Source organism: Cibotium barometz, chromosome 34 (genome assembly GCF_041138505.1).
Source record: "Cibotium barometz isolate CiBa-2024 chromosome 34, ASM4113850v1, whole genome shotgun sequence".
NCBI classification, from domain to species: domain Eukaryota; kingdom Viridiplantae; phylum Streptophyta; class Polypodiopsida; order Cyatheales; family Cibotiaceae; genus Cibotium; species Cibotium barometz.
The window spans coordinates 27593372-27606019 of NC_141079.1; the positions used below are offsets into that span (position 1 = coordinate 27593372).

Below are 12648 nucleotides of genomic sequence, written 5' to 3' on the forward strand. Positions count from 1 at the left end.
ACGCATAACACAATTTTGGTATGCAAGGACATGGCAAGCGTTTTCAAATTTTTTCGCTATCTCCCTTACTTTACCTCACAATAGCACAGCCTATGAGCAAGTTCATCCAGGCTACCTTAAGAGTCTTGGGCCTCAATTCGCATCTACGTATAGAGGAACCGCTATTGGACTCAAAGCTAGCAAATGATACCACAATGTTTTGGGGGTCTCACATGCATGTTTGTGCCTTCTGAATAGCCTTGGAGGTGTCTTGTTTGGTAGCACAAGCCACAATTAATTGGCACAAGGTCTACGGGATTTTGGATCACTGATTCTCCACATACAAATTGAGGTTTGGATGTGGGGTTCACTTGGATTAACAAAGGTTGCACTCCCAGATACGTTGGCTACCAAGTTGACATCAACATCTCCCCAACACAAATAGTTTGTGCATGTGCTCATGAGCATTAAAAGCAAACAACAATATTGAAGTAGGCATCTAGAGCCTTGGTGGTTAACTAAGTGTTGCTAGCCACTACTTGGTTCATCACTTCTTGTTCGGTTCTTCATAGAGGATGCATTGGCCAATTACATCCCCTCATTTTGGTCAAGATTAAATAGCACAGTACACACTAGGCTAGAGTTGTTTGGGAAACCATTATCCTACCCAAGCAAGAAGGGGGGATTGAACATCATACACCCCAAAGGTGCAATGTAAGGCATTGCTTTATACGATGATTGTTAAAGGATTTCTTCATAGCTTTGAGCCATGGAAGAAATTTCTCATGCAACATGTTACGAGGTGTACTTCGATGAGGGGAGGTGACTAGATATAAATCCCATAATTTTTCACTGGAGCCAATACCCTATCGAGTTTTCAGAAGAGGGGAAGATCATTAGAAACTATGCAATGCTAAGTCTTTAACTGAGCAAGCTCACTCTTATTAGTAAATTAATCCTTTCATTAACCTTGCTTGAAATTTACCCGTATTGTTTGCATGTCAAATCAAACTTACCCAAGGCTTAATGGGAGACAAAGCACACAAATAGTTGATCAAGTAAATTACCAATAGGAAGTTCTTGTTTCCCAAACTGGAAAGTGAAATTTGTGGTCAATAAATCTGCTCAAAAAACTTCAAATTAAGCTCTTTTCTTAAAAGAGACTACATGATTAAACATGGCCTTATTTATACACAACCCTTTTTAATATCAAGAAAAGAACTATGCTTTTGTTGAAGTACACTCAAAGTCTCACATTTACACCTTGAATTCCTAATTGCAATTACTACTCCAATCCTACTCACTTGAAAAACCAGTCCTCTGATTTGGCTCATTGCATCCATTAACCGAAGGTGCCACAACATTGCCACCATCCACACTAAATAGACGAGGCTTGTTAACACTAGTCCTCAAATTGACCATTAAAGCTTACTTTGAAGAAAAGTGTGAAACAAATTACTCTTCAATTGATGGAAGGTGCATGCCCATGATTTAAATTTATCTAGAAGAATTTCTATATTATATTTGTTGCATGCTTAAAAACTTATTTGAGATGTTTTCAAAACAAAACTCAAAAAATAGAACTCTTTTAAACAAAATGATTGAATGACAACCATGAAAAATTATATTTTTCATAGTTTTTGGTACTTGATATTTTTTCCAGCTACTATCTTGTGTTGAGAGAATTTCCTTGGATTCCTTTAGTTAAAAGAAAAAAAAGGATTTGCCACGAAATTCTCTTGAAGCCATAAATATGGCTTTTTTTACAAGACTAGTGTCAATCCCACTGTAATGCAGTCCAAACTGCCCTCCTGCAAGTTCACAGTAGAGAAGTCAGCCCAAAATACATTCTCATAAACCTTTGCATCCACAATATGAAGAGAAGCCGCATGTGTGAAAAGCATGGTTTCTTTCCTTTACATAGATATGAGCCAAAAGCTTCTGCTAGAAGAAATGTCCCTTACAGTATCAAGCCACCACAATTGCACTTGCAGGCAAGTCAGCATTCACTCGAGTAAGGCCGAGCAAATTCAATGAATTTGTGAGGTCTACAGCAGACACTATTTCCAGAAGCTTGAATGGTATCTCAGCTGACAAGAAATATACGCTTTGTATCCCATGCAACTATCATCTGTCCATACAACTTCTCAGCCTCCTCAAAAGTATTCCCCGTCACATTTGATGGATGTGGGAGTCTGGTGCCTTTGTCAACATTCAAATGCATGATCCTCACAATGCAAATGCCATGCTCATCAATCCGTTTACCCTGCCAAACTCCTTCAACCTGATACAGAGTTCCAGTGGCAGCTTCTTTGCCATCTTTATCCAACAGGGATACGAATTGGCCAGCTTCACACTTGACAAACTTGACCGGTGCTGATCTGCGAGAAGATCCAGGGACCAAATCAATCTCATGAAGCTCACAGCTATGCTTTCCGTGCACATCCGATTCCATGAAAACTCCATTGACTGCAATCACATCCAGTCCCATGTGGGACCTACTAACTGCATTCACATCAATGTCCATGACTGCATCTATGTCTTCAGTAGCCAATTTGCACCGAGGAATCCCAATGCTTGTTAAAGGTTTCCTTGTTTGTATAGTACTGCCAGAATCCCTAGTGTTACTGCCATCCTCGGAAGCAGACCTATTAGGATCATTTGAGCTCCCACTGCAGGTACTGCTACCAGGTACAGACCCATCATGATTATACAGGAACACTCTCACCTTGCTATCATGCACAAGTGTCTCTCCAGCTCGCTGGCGTGCTAACCTAGCCTTTCTGTTATTTAGCCTGTGGCACATCATCATTCCGAAAAAAACTAAGGACCTCAAAGAGCATAATTTGTGAAGCCAATGTCCATATTCTATAAAGAATATAATAACTTACCAGTTCTTTAGCTGCTGGTACGAGATTTCTGGGCCCTGCACAGTGAAGTTACAAGCAGAGTGGTTAGCACTCTAAATAAAAAAGACTACAGTAAGCAATGTGCCCTCTCTGGTATGGCCTCTTACCATCTTGTTCAGTTTGCTTGTCCACTGCATGATAAGGTCAGGATATCTTTGCATGTATGGTTCAGTTTTGAGGGCATTCTCCATTACAGCCATCTGTTCATCACTCATTATGTTTCTCTTCCTTCTTCTGAGCTGGAGCCCTTCACTTGGTGCTAGCGAAACCCGGTTCGGCAAAGGGCAAACAAGAGCATGATTATTGGCTTTATTGGCTTCTGGGGCGGCACAAACCCGAGAAGTGTGGAGGGCACAAATTCGAGAAGCGTCGGGAGCACGAACCTGAGAAGCTTCTAGTACACAGATCTGAGAAGCATCTGAAACACACATCTGAGATGCTCCCCGAACACAAACCTGAGAAGATTCCACACCACTCTGAGAGATCTCCTGTGTGGCTTCTACCACCAGTGGAATCCTCTCCTCAGCAGTCTGGTTTGGGGAATCCCGTCTTTGGTCTTCTTTATTCGTTTCATCCATGCAAGGTTGGCAGCCTTGAGCTTCACTGTCTGCAGCATCCTCATAGACTCCAAGATCTTCCACCTTCAATTCAAACTTAAAGTCAATATCCTGCTGAACACAAAGCATCTCCTCATTCTCATTTTTAACTTGTAAAGCCTCTGCTAAAATGCTTTCAATATGTTGTGCAGCCTCACATTCTGTGGCTACCTCACTATCATCATACTCACCACATTCCCTTGTTTCGGCAACCTTGTCATCTGCACCCGCATCTCTGGCAGCACCAGCTTCCTCTACGATGTCCTTCCCAAATGTGCCTCTCTCCTCATTCTCACTTTTCACTGATAAGTTCTCTGCTGCATTGCTTTCAAGAAGCCTTGCAAACTCAAAGTTGGTAGCAGTCTCTTTCCCATACTCACCACAGTACAGCTCTACCCCATTATCTACATCCTTGTCATTTACACACTCTGCAGCAGCAGACTTCTCTATAGAGTCTCTATAAGATGGTCCTGTATCTTCCCTTGCAGCTTCAAAGTCAGTTCCCAACTCATCACATTCCATCTCTACAATATCATCTGTATCCTTGTCAATTACACACTCTGGAGCACCTGACTCCTCTAAAATGTCCCTATGGAATGGGCCTGTGTCTTCTCTCTGTAAGGATTCTGCGTCCTCTCTTTCAAGAACTCTTGCCGCCTCGAAGTCCATGGCAATCTCATCCCCATAGTCACCATAGTCCATCTCTACCACATTATTTGCATCCTTGTCATTTCCACACAGTGCTACATCTGATTCCTCTAGTATGTCACTACAAAATGGTTCTGTATCTTCCATCTGGAAGGGTCCTTTGCCTGTAATATCCTCTGTAATGTCCCTATAAAATCTTCTTGCATCTTCTCTCTGAAATGGTCCTCTGCCTGTCATGTCCCTATGAAATGTTCCTGCATCTTCCCTCTGATATGCTCCCATGCCATCGCTCTCATTTTCTACTTGTAAAACTTCAGCTAGATTTTCTGTAGGAGCAGATTCCTTTATAATGTCCCTATGACATCGTTCTATGTTATCGCCATCCTCCTCTTTCACACAAGCATCCTCTGCTGCATCAGCTTCCTTTAGAAAGAACTTTCCGAATGCTTCTCTGTCTGTTGCAGCATTCATTACATCAATTTTTGCATACAATTTGGCTCCTTCACCACTCCATTCCATCTCCCTCACATCCCTTTCCAACAGTGGACTGCTATTCTCTCTTTTTCTTGGTTGTGCAGCCTCATCCTCTGCCTCAAAAGCTTCTCTTTTTCTTTTGGCTACAGATTGTCCACCAAAACTCTGAGCTTCCTGCTATCATGAAGAATTAAATAAAAGATTCAATGTCTAAGACATGGATAAAAAATCCAGAACTGTACCTTGGTAGCAAAGATGCATCTATGGTGGAGAAACCGAGGTCAATAACAAAGGACGTGAGGTGTCAATTGACTATTTTGAAAAACCCCTGCACTTGGTTATAGAGATTAGTCACAAAAAACCTTTCATTTGTTTCTTAGTTTAACTGTTTCATTGTTTCAAAGGTTTCAGCATTTATTTGGTTTCTTGTGTTGAGCATGAGACCCTGAGATTTGGAAATGCGTTGCTCTTAAAAATTATTGATCAAGTTACAATCGTGATAGAAATCTTGCTTGAATTGAGGTGTACCCAGCTTCATACGTAGGCTGAGAGCTATTAAAGAAAGTAATGGGCAAGACAGTTGAGAGATTTGACTTTCTCAATTTGGGCAAAAACCTGGCTGGCCCGCCAACGTCCCATTGGGGCTGGCCAAAGGCCCTTTACCCATTGGCTGCGGCTGCTGCCAGGGCCAAGGCCACTTGAGGGGGCCTGGCCACCTTGGCTGCACGACCGACTGTACCCAAGCCATCCCATACTAGATCCTTATAGGGCATACGGGCTATATATATATATATATATATATATATATACCTAGATGAATCCAGGAACATGCCCAAATTCACCTTTTAGGAATGTGCATGTTATATACTCATGGTAATCAACCCACAAGACTATATAACTATCAACTCCATTACGCATAGTATGGACTAGATACTACGACATCCCCACTAACGTCATCAGTGCCCAATAGTAGGTGTAGAACTCTACATCAAGATATGCTCTCACACAGGCACTCCACAACCACACACACACACACACATAAGAGCATATATTCACACAAAGCCCTTCGTACTGAGTTTCTGTCAAACCTCCGGAGATGCAGGGCAGACTCAGCCATAATGAAGCCTAGCACTAAGGGAAGTAGCAAATAGAAAGAATTAGTACAGCAAATAAGTAGTTGATAGGGCAAATGCACCACTAATATAGAAAGAATAAGCACAAAATCAACTGGCCGCAACTTGGACGAAAACTTCACAATGTGAAATCTGCATGTCCGCTAATACGGCTGAATTATATACCTAGATGAATCCAGGAACATGCCCAAATTCACCTTTTAGGAACATGCATGTTATATACTTGTGGTAGTCTAACTTGCCACCGTGCTAACTGCTACTATCGCTGGCTTCTTCTCCATGCTTTCCTGGACTGCTACTTCGCAATCTTGGCTTACCAAACATGGGCAAAACCAGGGGGCAAAGAGAAGCTCTACTCTTTCCTTGCACAAGAGAAGAACCACTCGCAGCCATACGCTTTTTCTCCCTTGCTTCCTTCCTGTGTGATTTTCTTACACTCCAACATGAGGGTACGATCCTGTACACCCTTCATGCCTTGGGCTCATGCTTTGTCAAATCCAAGCTCTGATACCACTAGACCATGCCATTGGATTATCTGTGACAGAACCATTGTGGATTAGGATAGAGGACATACCTAGCAAGGTTTCCATAGACCTGAATGTCGAACACATCATGTGACCAGGATAGGTTGTGGCTAGCAACTCACTACCCAACCATCAGTACCGTACCTCGTACCACCCCGGAGCCTGAGGTCAAATTGCCACAACCATGCCAGATGACCCCAACCTGGAATCCCATACCACTGAGCCATAGCCACCCGCTGATAGATCCATGGCCATGAGATCTTGCACATTCTGTAGTAGCCCCAGGCCATGGCTCCTTGATTTCTTGTGTCTAATAAGTGATCCCAAGTCACTTATTAGTAATAACCTCGCTATAAGTAGCCTGCTTTTATTCATAAAGCTGTCCTATTTTATTTATAAGCATTTAGCCATTATTAGCCCCTAATTATTATTAGCCCGTGGCTATTATTTCCAATCCACGGCCAATCTAGACCTCTTCTTACTAGCCCCTTAGCCCACGTGTGAACCCTCTAGGTCCCCCCACGCTTGGCTAAGCCTTATGACCCTAATCCTGGGTTAGTCCACGTGTTCCCCACCCTAGCCCTAGGCCAATCAGGACGTAGCAAGGGTAGAGCTGATTTGCATAGATAAGATCACAATCATGGGTAAAATGGATCTAGGTGTAGTGTGAGATGGGTTGTGCCTATGGTAGAGTAGGTGGTGTGTCAATGAGGGTGAAGGCGAGGTAACTGTGGTCCGCACCAAGTGGGCATGGTGGGATGGTAAAGTCAGGTATCAGTAAGGCTAGTTCCGGCAATCCCATAACATAATCGACTGTGCTAGAGCCCCCCTTATGCGGAAAACTAGTATAAGCCGTCCTGATGCAGGCCACCGTGCCATCTCATTATAGATAGCAAGGCTATGGCATGAGCAAAGCTATAGGAGGCATCTCCCATAGAAAGTGGTCTTCATTGTCCTGTGAGGTCCATTGTAGCCCTTTTTCCATCCTGGATTATCACCTACAACTTGATAGGGTTCTCAAAAGGACCTACCGGAGGGAGTCTCCATACATAGCTCTCTCCAGGGGCATATCGTGAAGAATCTGGGCCAAAATAGCATACCGCCACATAGATACATCTTCTCGAGGTTGTAATCTATAGTCGAACCTACATGTAGCGGGCCTCCTCATCCCTCCTGACTGTGCTACCATGGGCTGTAAGTGTGTCCTGAATAAAACCGCTACTCATACTGAACCCCTCACCCGTCTTCCTGTTTGGGTGTCCCCCGGTTAGCTGACTCCCACTAATATCCCGATACATATGGTAGTCCCCTCTCTTGGCTCTGGTGTGTCTCTGTATTGAAGATGATGTCCCGGCCTGTGAAAGTCTTCCTAAATCCTCCAATGTCTGACAACAAAGTCCTGTTGCAGTTTCAGATTGCCATCCTCAGATGTGTGGTCCCATAAACCCCGTGTCCCTATTTGGGATGTCTTCTATGATGATCATCTTGCCATCTGTATAAATTGTTTCCCATGGGCTTAATGCCCAAATCTTCCTCCTTTTATTATCCTGAATTATGTCATGAATAATAATGGGCGTGTGTGGTGTTATGTGTCTCTTGGTGACCTCTGTCCACTCCTCAACTTCTTTCTTCACTACTGCAGCCCACCCTCTTTCAATCTCCCTTTTGGTCTCCAAAATATCCTCCTGGACCTTCACCTTGAGGTCTGCAACTTCAGACAGGATGGAGGGACTGATTTCTCCATTCCATCTAACTGTCTAGAATGTTGTTCCTTCATCTTGCCATCTCCTGTTGTATTTGTGCCATCTCCCGCTCATGGTGATCTTCCTGGTCCGTCAATTTCTTTCAACAGCCGTAGGCAATCTCTGGTAAGTACACCGCATCCATTTGGTTCTGTACTTGCATTGACTTGGGCATCAATCTTGTCAAGTACTTCTTTCAATTCCCCTTGCAATCCATCCCACTTGCTTGATCTGGTCATTTTGGCTTAGGACTACTTGCCTTTCTCAAGTTAGGCTCAAGGACATAGGTGAAGACGGGAGCCGGCCTAATGTGCGATGAAGGGTGGATTGGCTTCTAGACTCTAGTTGATGGTTCAACCATTATTCCAGATAGGGAAGCACAGTACATGAGAGAGAGTACAAGTCAAGTTGCTTGTGCTAGAGAGACAAGCATAAGAGTTTAGTTGAGTCACAATTTTTTTGCACCAAGTGAGAGCTGGAGCTTCCCCGTTCATACCTGCTGTCACCACCATCGCTTCAGTGCCCCCCGACCTCCCCCCCATCATGCTCTGATCACTCCCTCGCAGCACCCCCCCCCCCCACATGAAACCCTGTGGGTCCCCTATACGCAGCCCCCTCCTACCATTGACATCGCTTCAACGCCCTCTCGTCCTATACGTGCAGCCCCCGCAACGAGATAATGGTTATGGGAGCCATGTCGAAGAGGTTGTCAGAGGGATCGATACATTTGATTCCCGAGGAGGGTGGTGACAGATTGGAGATTCAACAATGGAGACACATCACCCTCCTAGGGACCACCTACAAAATTCTAGTCAAGGCCATCAGCCGGTGACTGCAGCCCTTCCTCCCTGACTTAATCCATGGTACATAGATAGGTTTCGTTCAAGATCAGAGCATTCTGGACAACATCTTCACTTTCTAGGAGGTGACTGCTTGGACCAAGTTGTGGCAGCAGGATCTTATTGTTCTCCTTGATTTCGAGAAAGCCTATGAGAGTGGATTGGGGCTTTCTAGAAGGGACGATGTGCAGGATGGGCTTTCAAAAGGAGTGGGTCTGACGTGTTCCTGGACTCTACTCGGCTTCACGCAGCCGAGTTCTCATTCAAGGAGCCAAAGGCGACAAATTTCCACTTTCTCGCTCAGTCTGATAGGTCTGTCCACTAGCACCTTATCTATTTATGCTTGTAGGCGAGGCCATGAGTAGTTATCTCTACGCTCAGGAGGCTCCAAGGATTGCGTCTTCCCATCCGCACACAGGAGGAGTTTCTTGATCCAAGTTCACGATGACGTTGCAGCATACCTGTCTAGAGACAAGGATAACCTCCAGAGATTCGTCAAGGCGATAGAGATCTTTTACGTGCATCTAGAGCGCTGATCAACTAGCACAAGTCACATGGATTTTGGGTTGGCTCTTCACCCACCGCAACTTGGCATCCAGTTAAGGCTTTTCAATGGATCTCGAGGGGCACTCCAATTCGTTATCTTGGATGCTAGGTGGGCATCAATATCTCCTCAGAGAAGCAACTAGCCCATGGTCACCGTGAAACGTGTTTCAGGTAGCCTGAAACGTGAAACCTTTGAAACACATGAAACGTTTCAACGTTTCAGTTATCACCTCTGCTAAGCCTTCTCTCGGGCTCGCATTGGTCGGGTCCAACGCTTGCTGACTCCCCGTCCTGTCCCCGAGCAGGACGACTTCCCCCAGCTATGGGAACTCCATAATATCTCTATATAATGGTAAGTACAGTGACTGGCCATGCTGTGCAGCGTAAGGGGAGTGGCTCGGTGCAAAATAACGCATAGCAATGCGGAAGCCTTGCTTGCTTCATCCTCAGCCCTAAGCCTACTTACTGAGGAACATGCTGATGCTTAACGCAAAGATAAGACAAAGAGAGAAGAGAGATGGCCTGTGTATTCAGTATATTTATATGGTACCCAAAGATGATATTATGTCTGTACAACTGCTGAGGCCTTTGGCCTTCCCAAAAGAGGGACTCATGACCATAGTTGTTTCTCGTACGCGTACGAACCTGTTCGTACGTACCAGTCGTACGGTGCGATACCGTACGAATTCGTATGGTATCGTACGGTACGAGTTAGGTTTTTTTTTTCCCCCCAAAAAAAATTTTTCCTTGAAAAAAAAATTCCAAATGCTAAAAAAAAATAGAAACCCTGCTGTACGAAGATCCCAAATGCTCGCAATACTTCGCAACTTTCGTGTCCACTCAGTATTCCATATGGGGTTGTGGAGAGACCTAAAAAATCTGGCGAGGTAGACTGGTAGTGTACACTTGATTGGTAGGATGAGAGAATCTTGCTACATCACTTGGGGATTCCTGGTATAGGTAGGCTAGACAATTAGATTCTCAAGTTATGCACAAGGGAGAACATTTGGACATGGCCATTTTGATCTAGAGAGGAGTCCCTAAACTTATCACCCTAGATGCACTCCTCGTATTTGTGCAAGGATGGTCCCTTAGTCATAAACGCTACACTGGGAGACCTTTGGTATTGCATTACCCATCCAAGTTCTTTTTTGGAGACAATCGGGAGATCCAACCGGGAGAGACACATATCCATGTACTGGTTTCTCAAGCACTGTAGACTCCTCCCCTCCCAACCTTCCCTCACATTCAAGCTTGAAGCTCCATAGCTTGTAAGTGTAAAAAATAAAAACCGTATTTTATCGTACCGTATCCCAAAATTTCATATCGTACCGAATATTCCCGTACGGTATCGTACCGTACCGTATCGTATTTTCGTACCGTGACAACTATGCTCATGACCTTCTAATGACTGACTTTCTATCTTCTACTGACTGCCAATGGACCTGCCCCTCAAGGGGGATCAGATGCCCATGAATAGACTTGGCCTAGCCCTTATATAGGCTCTGTTTTCTGCCCTGGACCAGTCCGACCTGCTGTCAGCCAGCCCCATGTGTCCACGACCCAAATAACTCATGTATATATGCTGAGTATGACAATCCGCCAGCCCAGATGATGCTCACGACTGATGTAATGTTGTCGGCCCTCTGTAGGGGGCATAGAACTACCCAAATGATAGCCAAAACTGAGAACATGTGGGCTGATACATGGCTGAGCCCTTGGGTATACTTATGGAGCTTTTGCTTGAACTGTACGAGCCTGCTAGTGTCCTACTAGACTACCCTCAAATGATGCCGAAATCAGGGATTAACTATGAGGATTAGGCATGGCCACGTGTGTGCATGTGACAATGACTCTGTCCCTGGTAAGCTAAAGCCGCACCTAAAGATACCGTGCATCCTCGTCCTTCCGGACGATGTTGAGAATCTGTCAGAGGTGGGGTCTAAAAAGGACAGCTACCCCTCCCAAGCCACATACTCCTCTAGACGTGCTGGTCTCGCCTTGGAAAGTTGACTCCCACACATACTCGGCTATGTATGGTAAAGCCCTCTCAAGGCTCTGATGAGTCTCTGTATAGAAAATGGCATCCTTGCCTGTGAGAATCTCACTGAAACCTCTTGGATTCGACCACATGGTGAAATTGCAGTTCCATACTGCTAACCTCAGGTGTTTGGTCTCATAGACCCCGTGTCCCTATTTGGGACGGCACTCGGTGATAATGACCCTGCCATCACTGTAGATAGCCCACTTGCCCACTCTCCTTTTTAATCATGAGCTGTCTCACCATCACCTCACGCCGGCGTGCCACCTGAGACACACACAGAGAGAGAGAGAGAGAGAGAGAGAGAGAGAGAGAGAGAGAGAGAGAGAGAGAGAAATGAAATGAAATGAAATGTTATATTAACGTCTTCAAAAGGCCATAATGACCTATGAGACCAAAAGTTACATCATGGTGGATCTGATACAATGTCTGGATAAAAAAACCCAGAAAATGAAAAATAAAGATGATATTACTGGCACCTAGAAAATGAAACTAGAAATGGAAGGTAAACAGAAACCCTTATAGGGTGTGAATATAGTGAGAGGGGGGGGGGGGGTATGCTTTGGAGGTGAGTGGAATATAGTGAGGGGATACAATATCATGTGGGACGGGGGGGGTACACTATGGAGGTGCCTCCATCTCATAATATGTGCCGCATCGGACACTGGCGGATCTCCTCAATATCCTCTGTGGTCAGCACCCTGACTGGGTGTCTCGCATGCCTCGCAAGAATAATCCGAATCCGCCTCTGCAACCTCCGTCTATGCTGGGATGCCCTCCTCCGTAGTCGTGGGCGTCTGGACCACCCAAGCTCAATCGCACGATCAATCAGTGTACCTCTGGTGTGGGCGGTATCCATGTCCTGCTGCTGCTGTGGTCCATCTGGCGCAGTGATGGCTGGACTAAAGAAGTCTGTAATGTGCCTCTGAGTCTCGCTCTCTGTGCGCCTAAGCAGGCTATCTCTATGTCTCCGCAACTCCAGCAAGAACAATCCCAAACACCTTAACGTTTGCGAAAGGCCAAAGTGGCCTATGAGACCAAAACATAGTACACAGCTGATGGTGTCTCATCAAAAGTAAGACAAAAAGGACTAAAAAGTCCTAAACAGCTATGAAAGGAAAATACTCCTACTGAGGTACAACCAAAGTGTATAATATCTACAACTAGCATAAGACTGGTGTAATCTACTCATCTCAGTATCTCTCTCATGGGGTGCT

General features: G+C 44.9%; 1 protein-coding gene across 3 annotated transcripts in view; it reads right to left on the bottom strand.

Moving 5' to 3' along the window:
- Nucleotides 1-1544: 1544 nt before the first annotated feature.
- LOC147618859 (nodulin homeobox-like) overlaps nt 1545-12648 on the bottom strand; it is a 113178-nt gene continuing 102074 nt past the window's right edge. The window contains exons 15-19 of one of the 3 annotated variants that reach the window (XM_086773941.1): nt 3676-4780; nt 2996-3529; nt 2871-2905; nt 1944-2774; nt 1545-1790 (exon numbers count right to left, since the gene is read on the bottom strand). In XM_086773941.1, the coding sequence (XP_086630067.1) occupies nt 3507-3529; nt 3676-4780 (1128 nt within the window). In that variant the 3' untranslated portion in view covers nt 1545-1790; nt 1944-2774; nt 2871-2905; nt 2996-3506. Of the gene's footprint in view, nt 1791-1943; nt 2775-2870; nt 2906-2995; nt 4784-12648 lie in introns of all 3 variants that reach the window. The other 2 variants (XM_086773940.1, XM_086773939.1) reach the window with 2 other exon arrangements.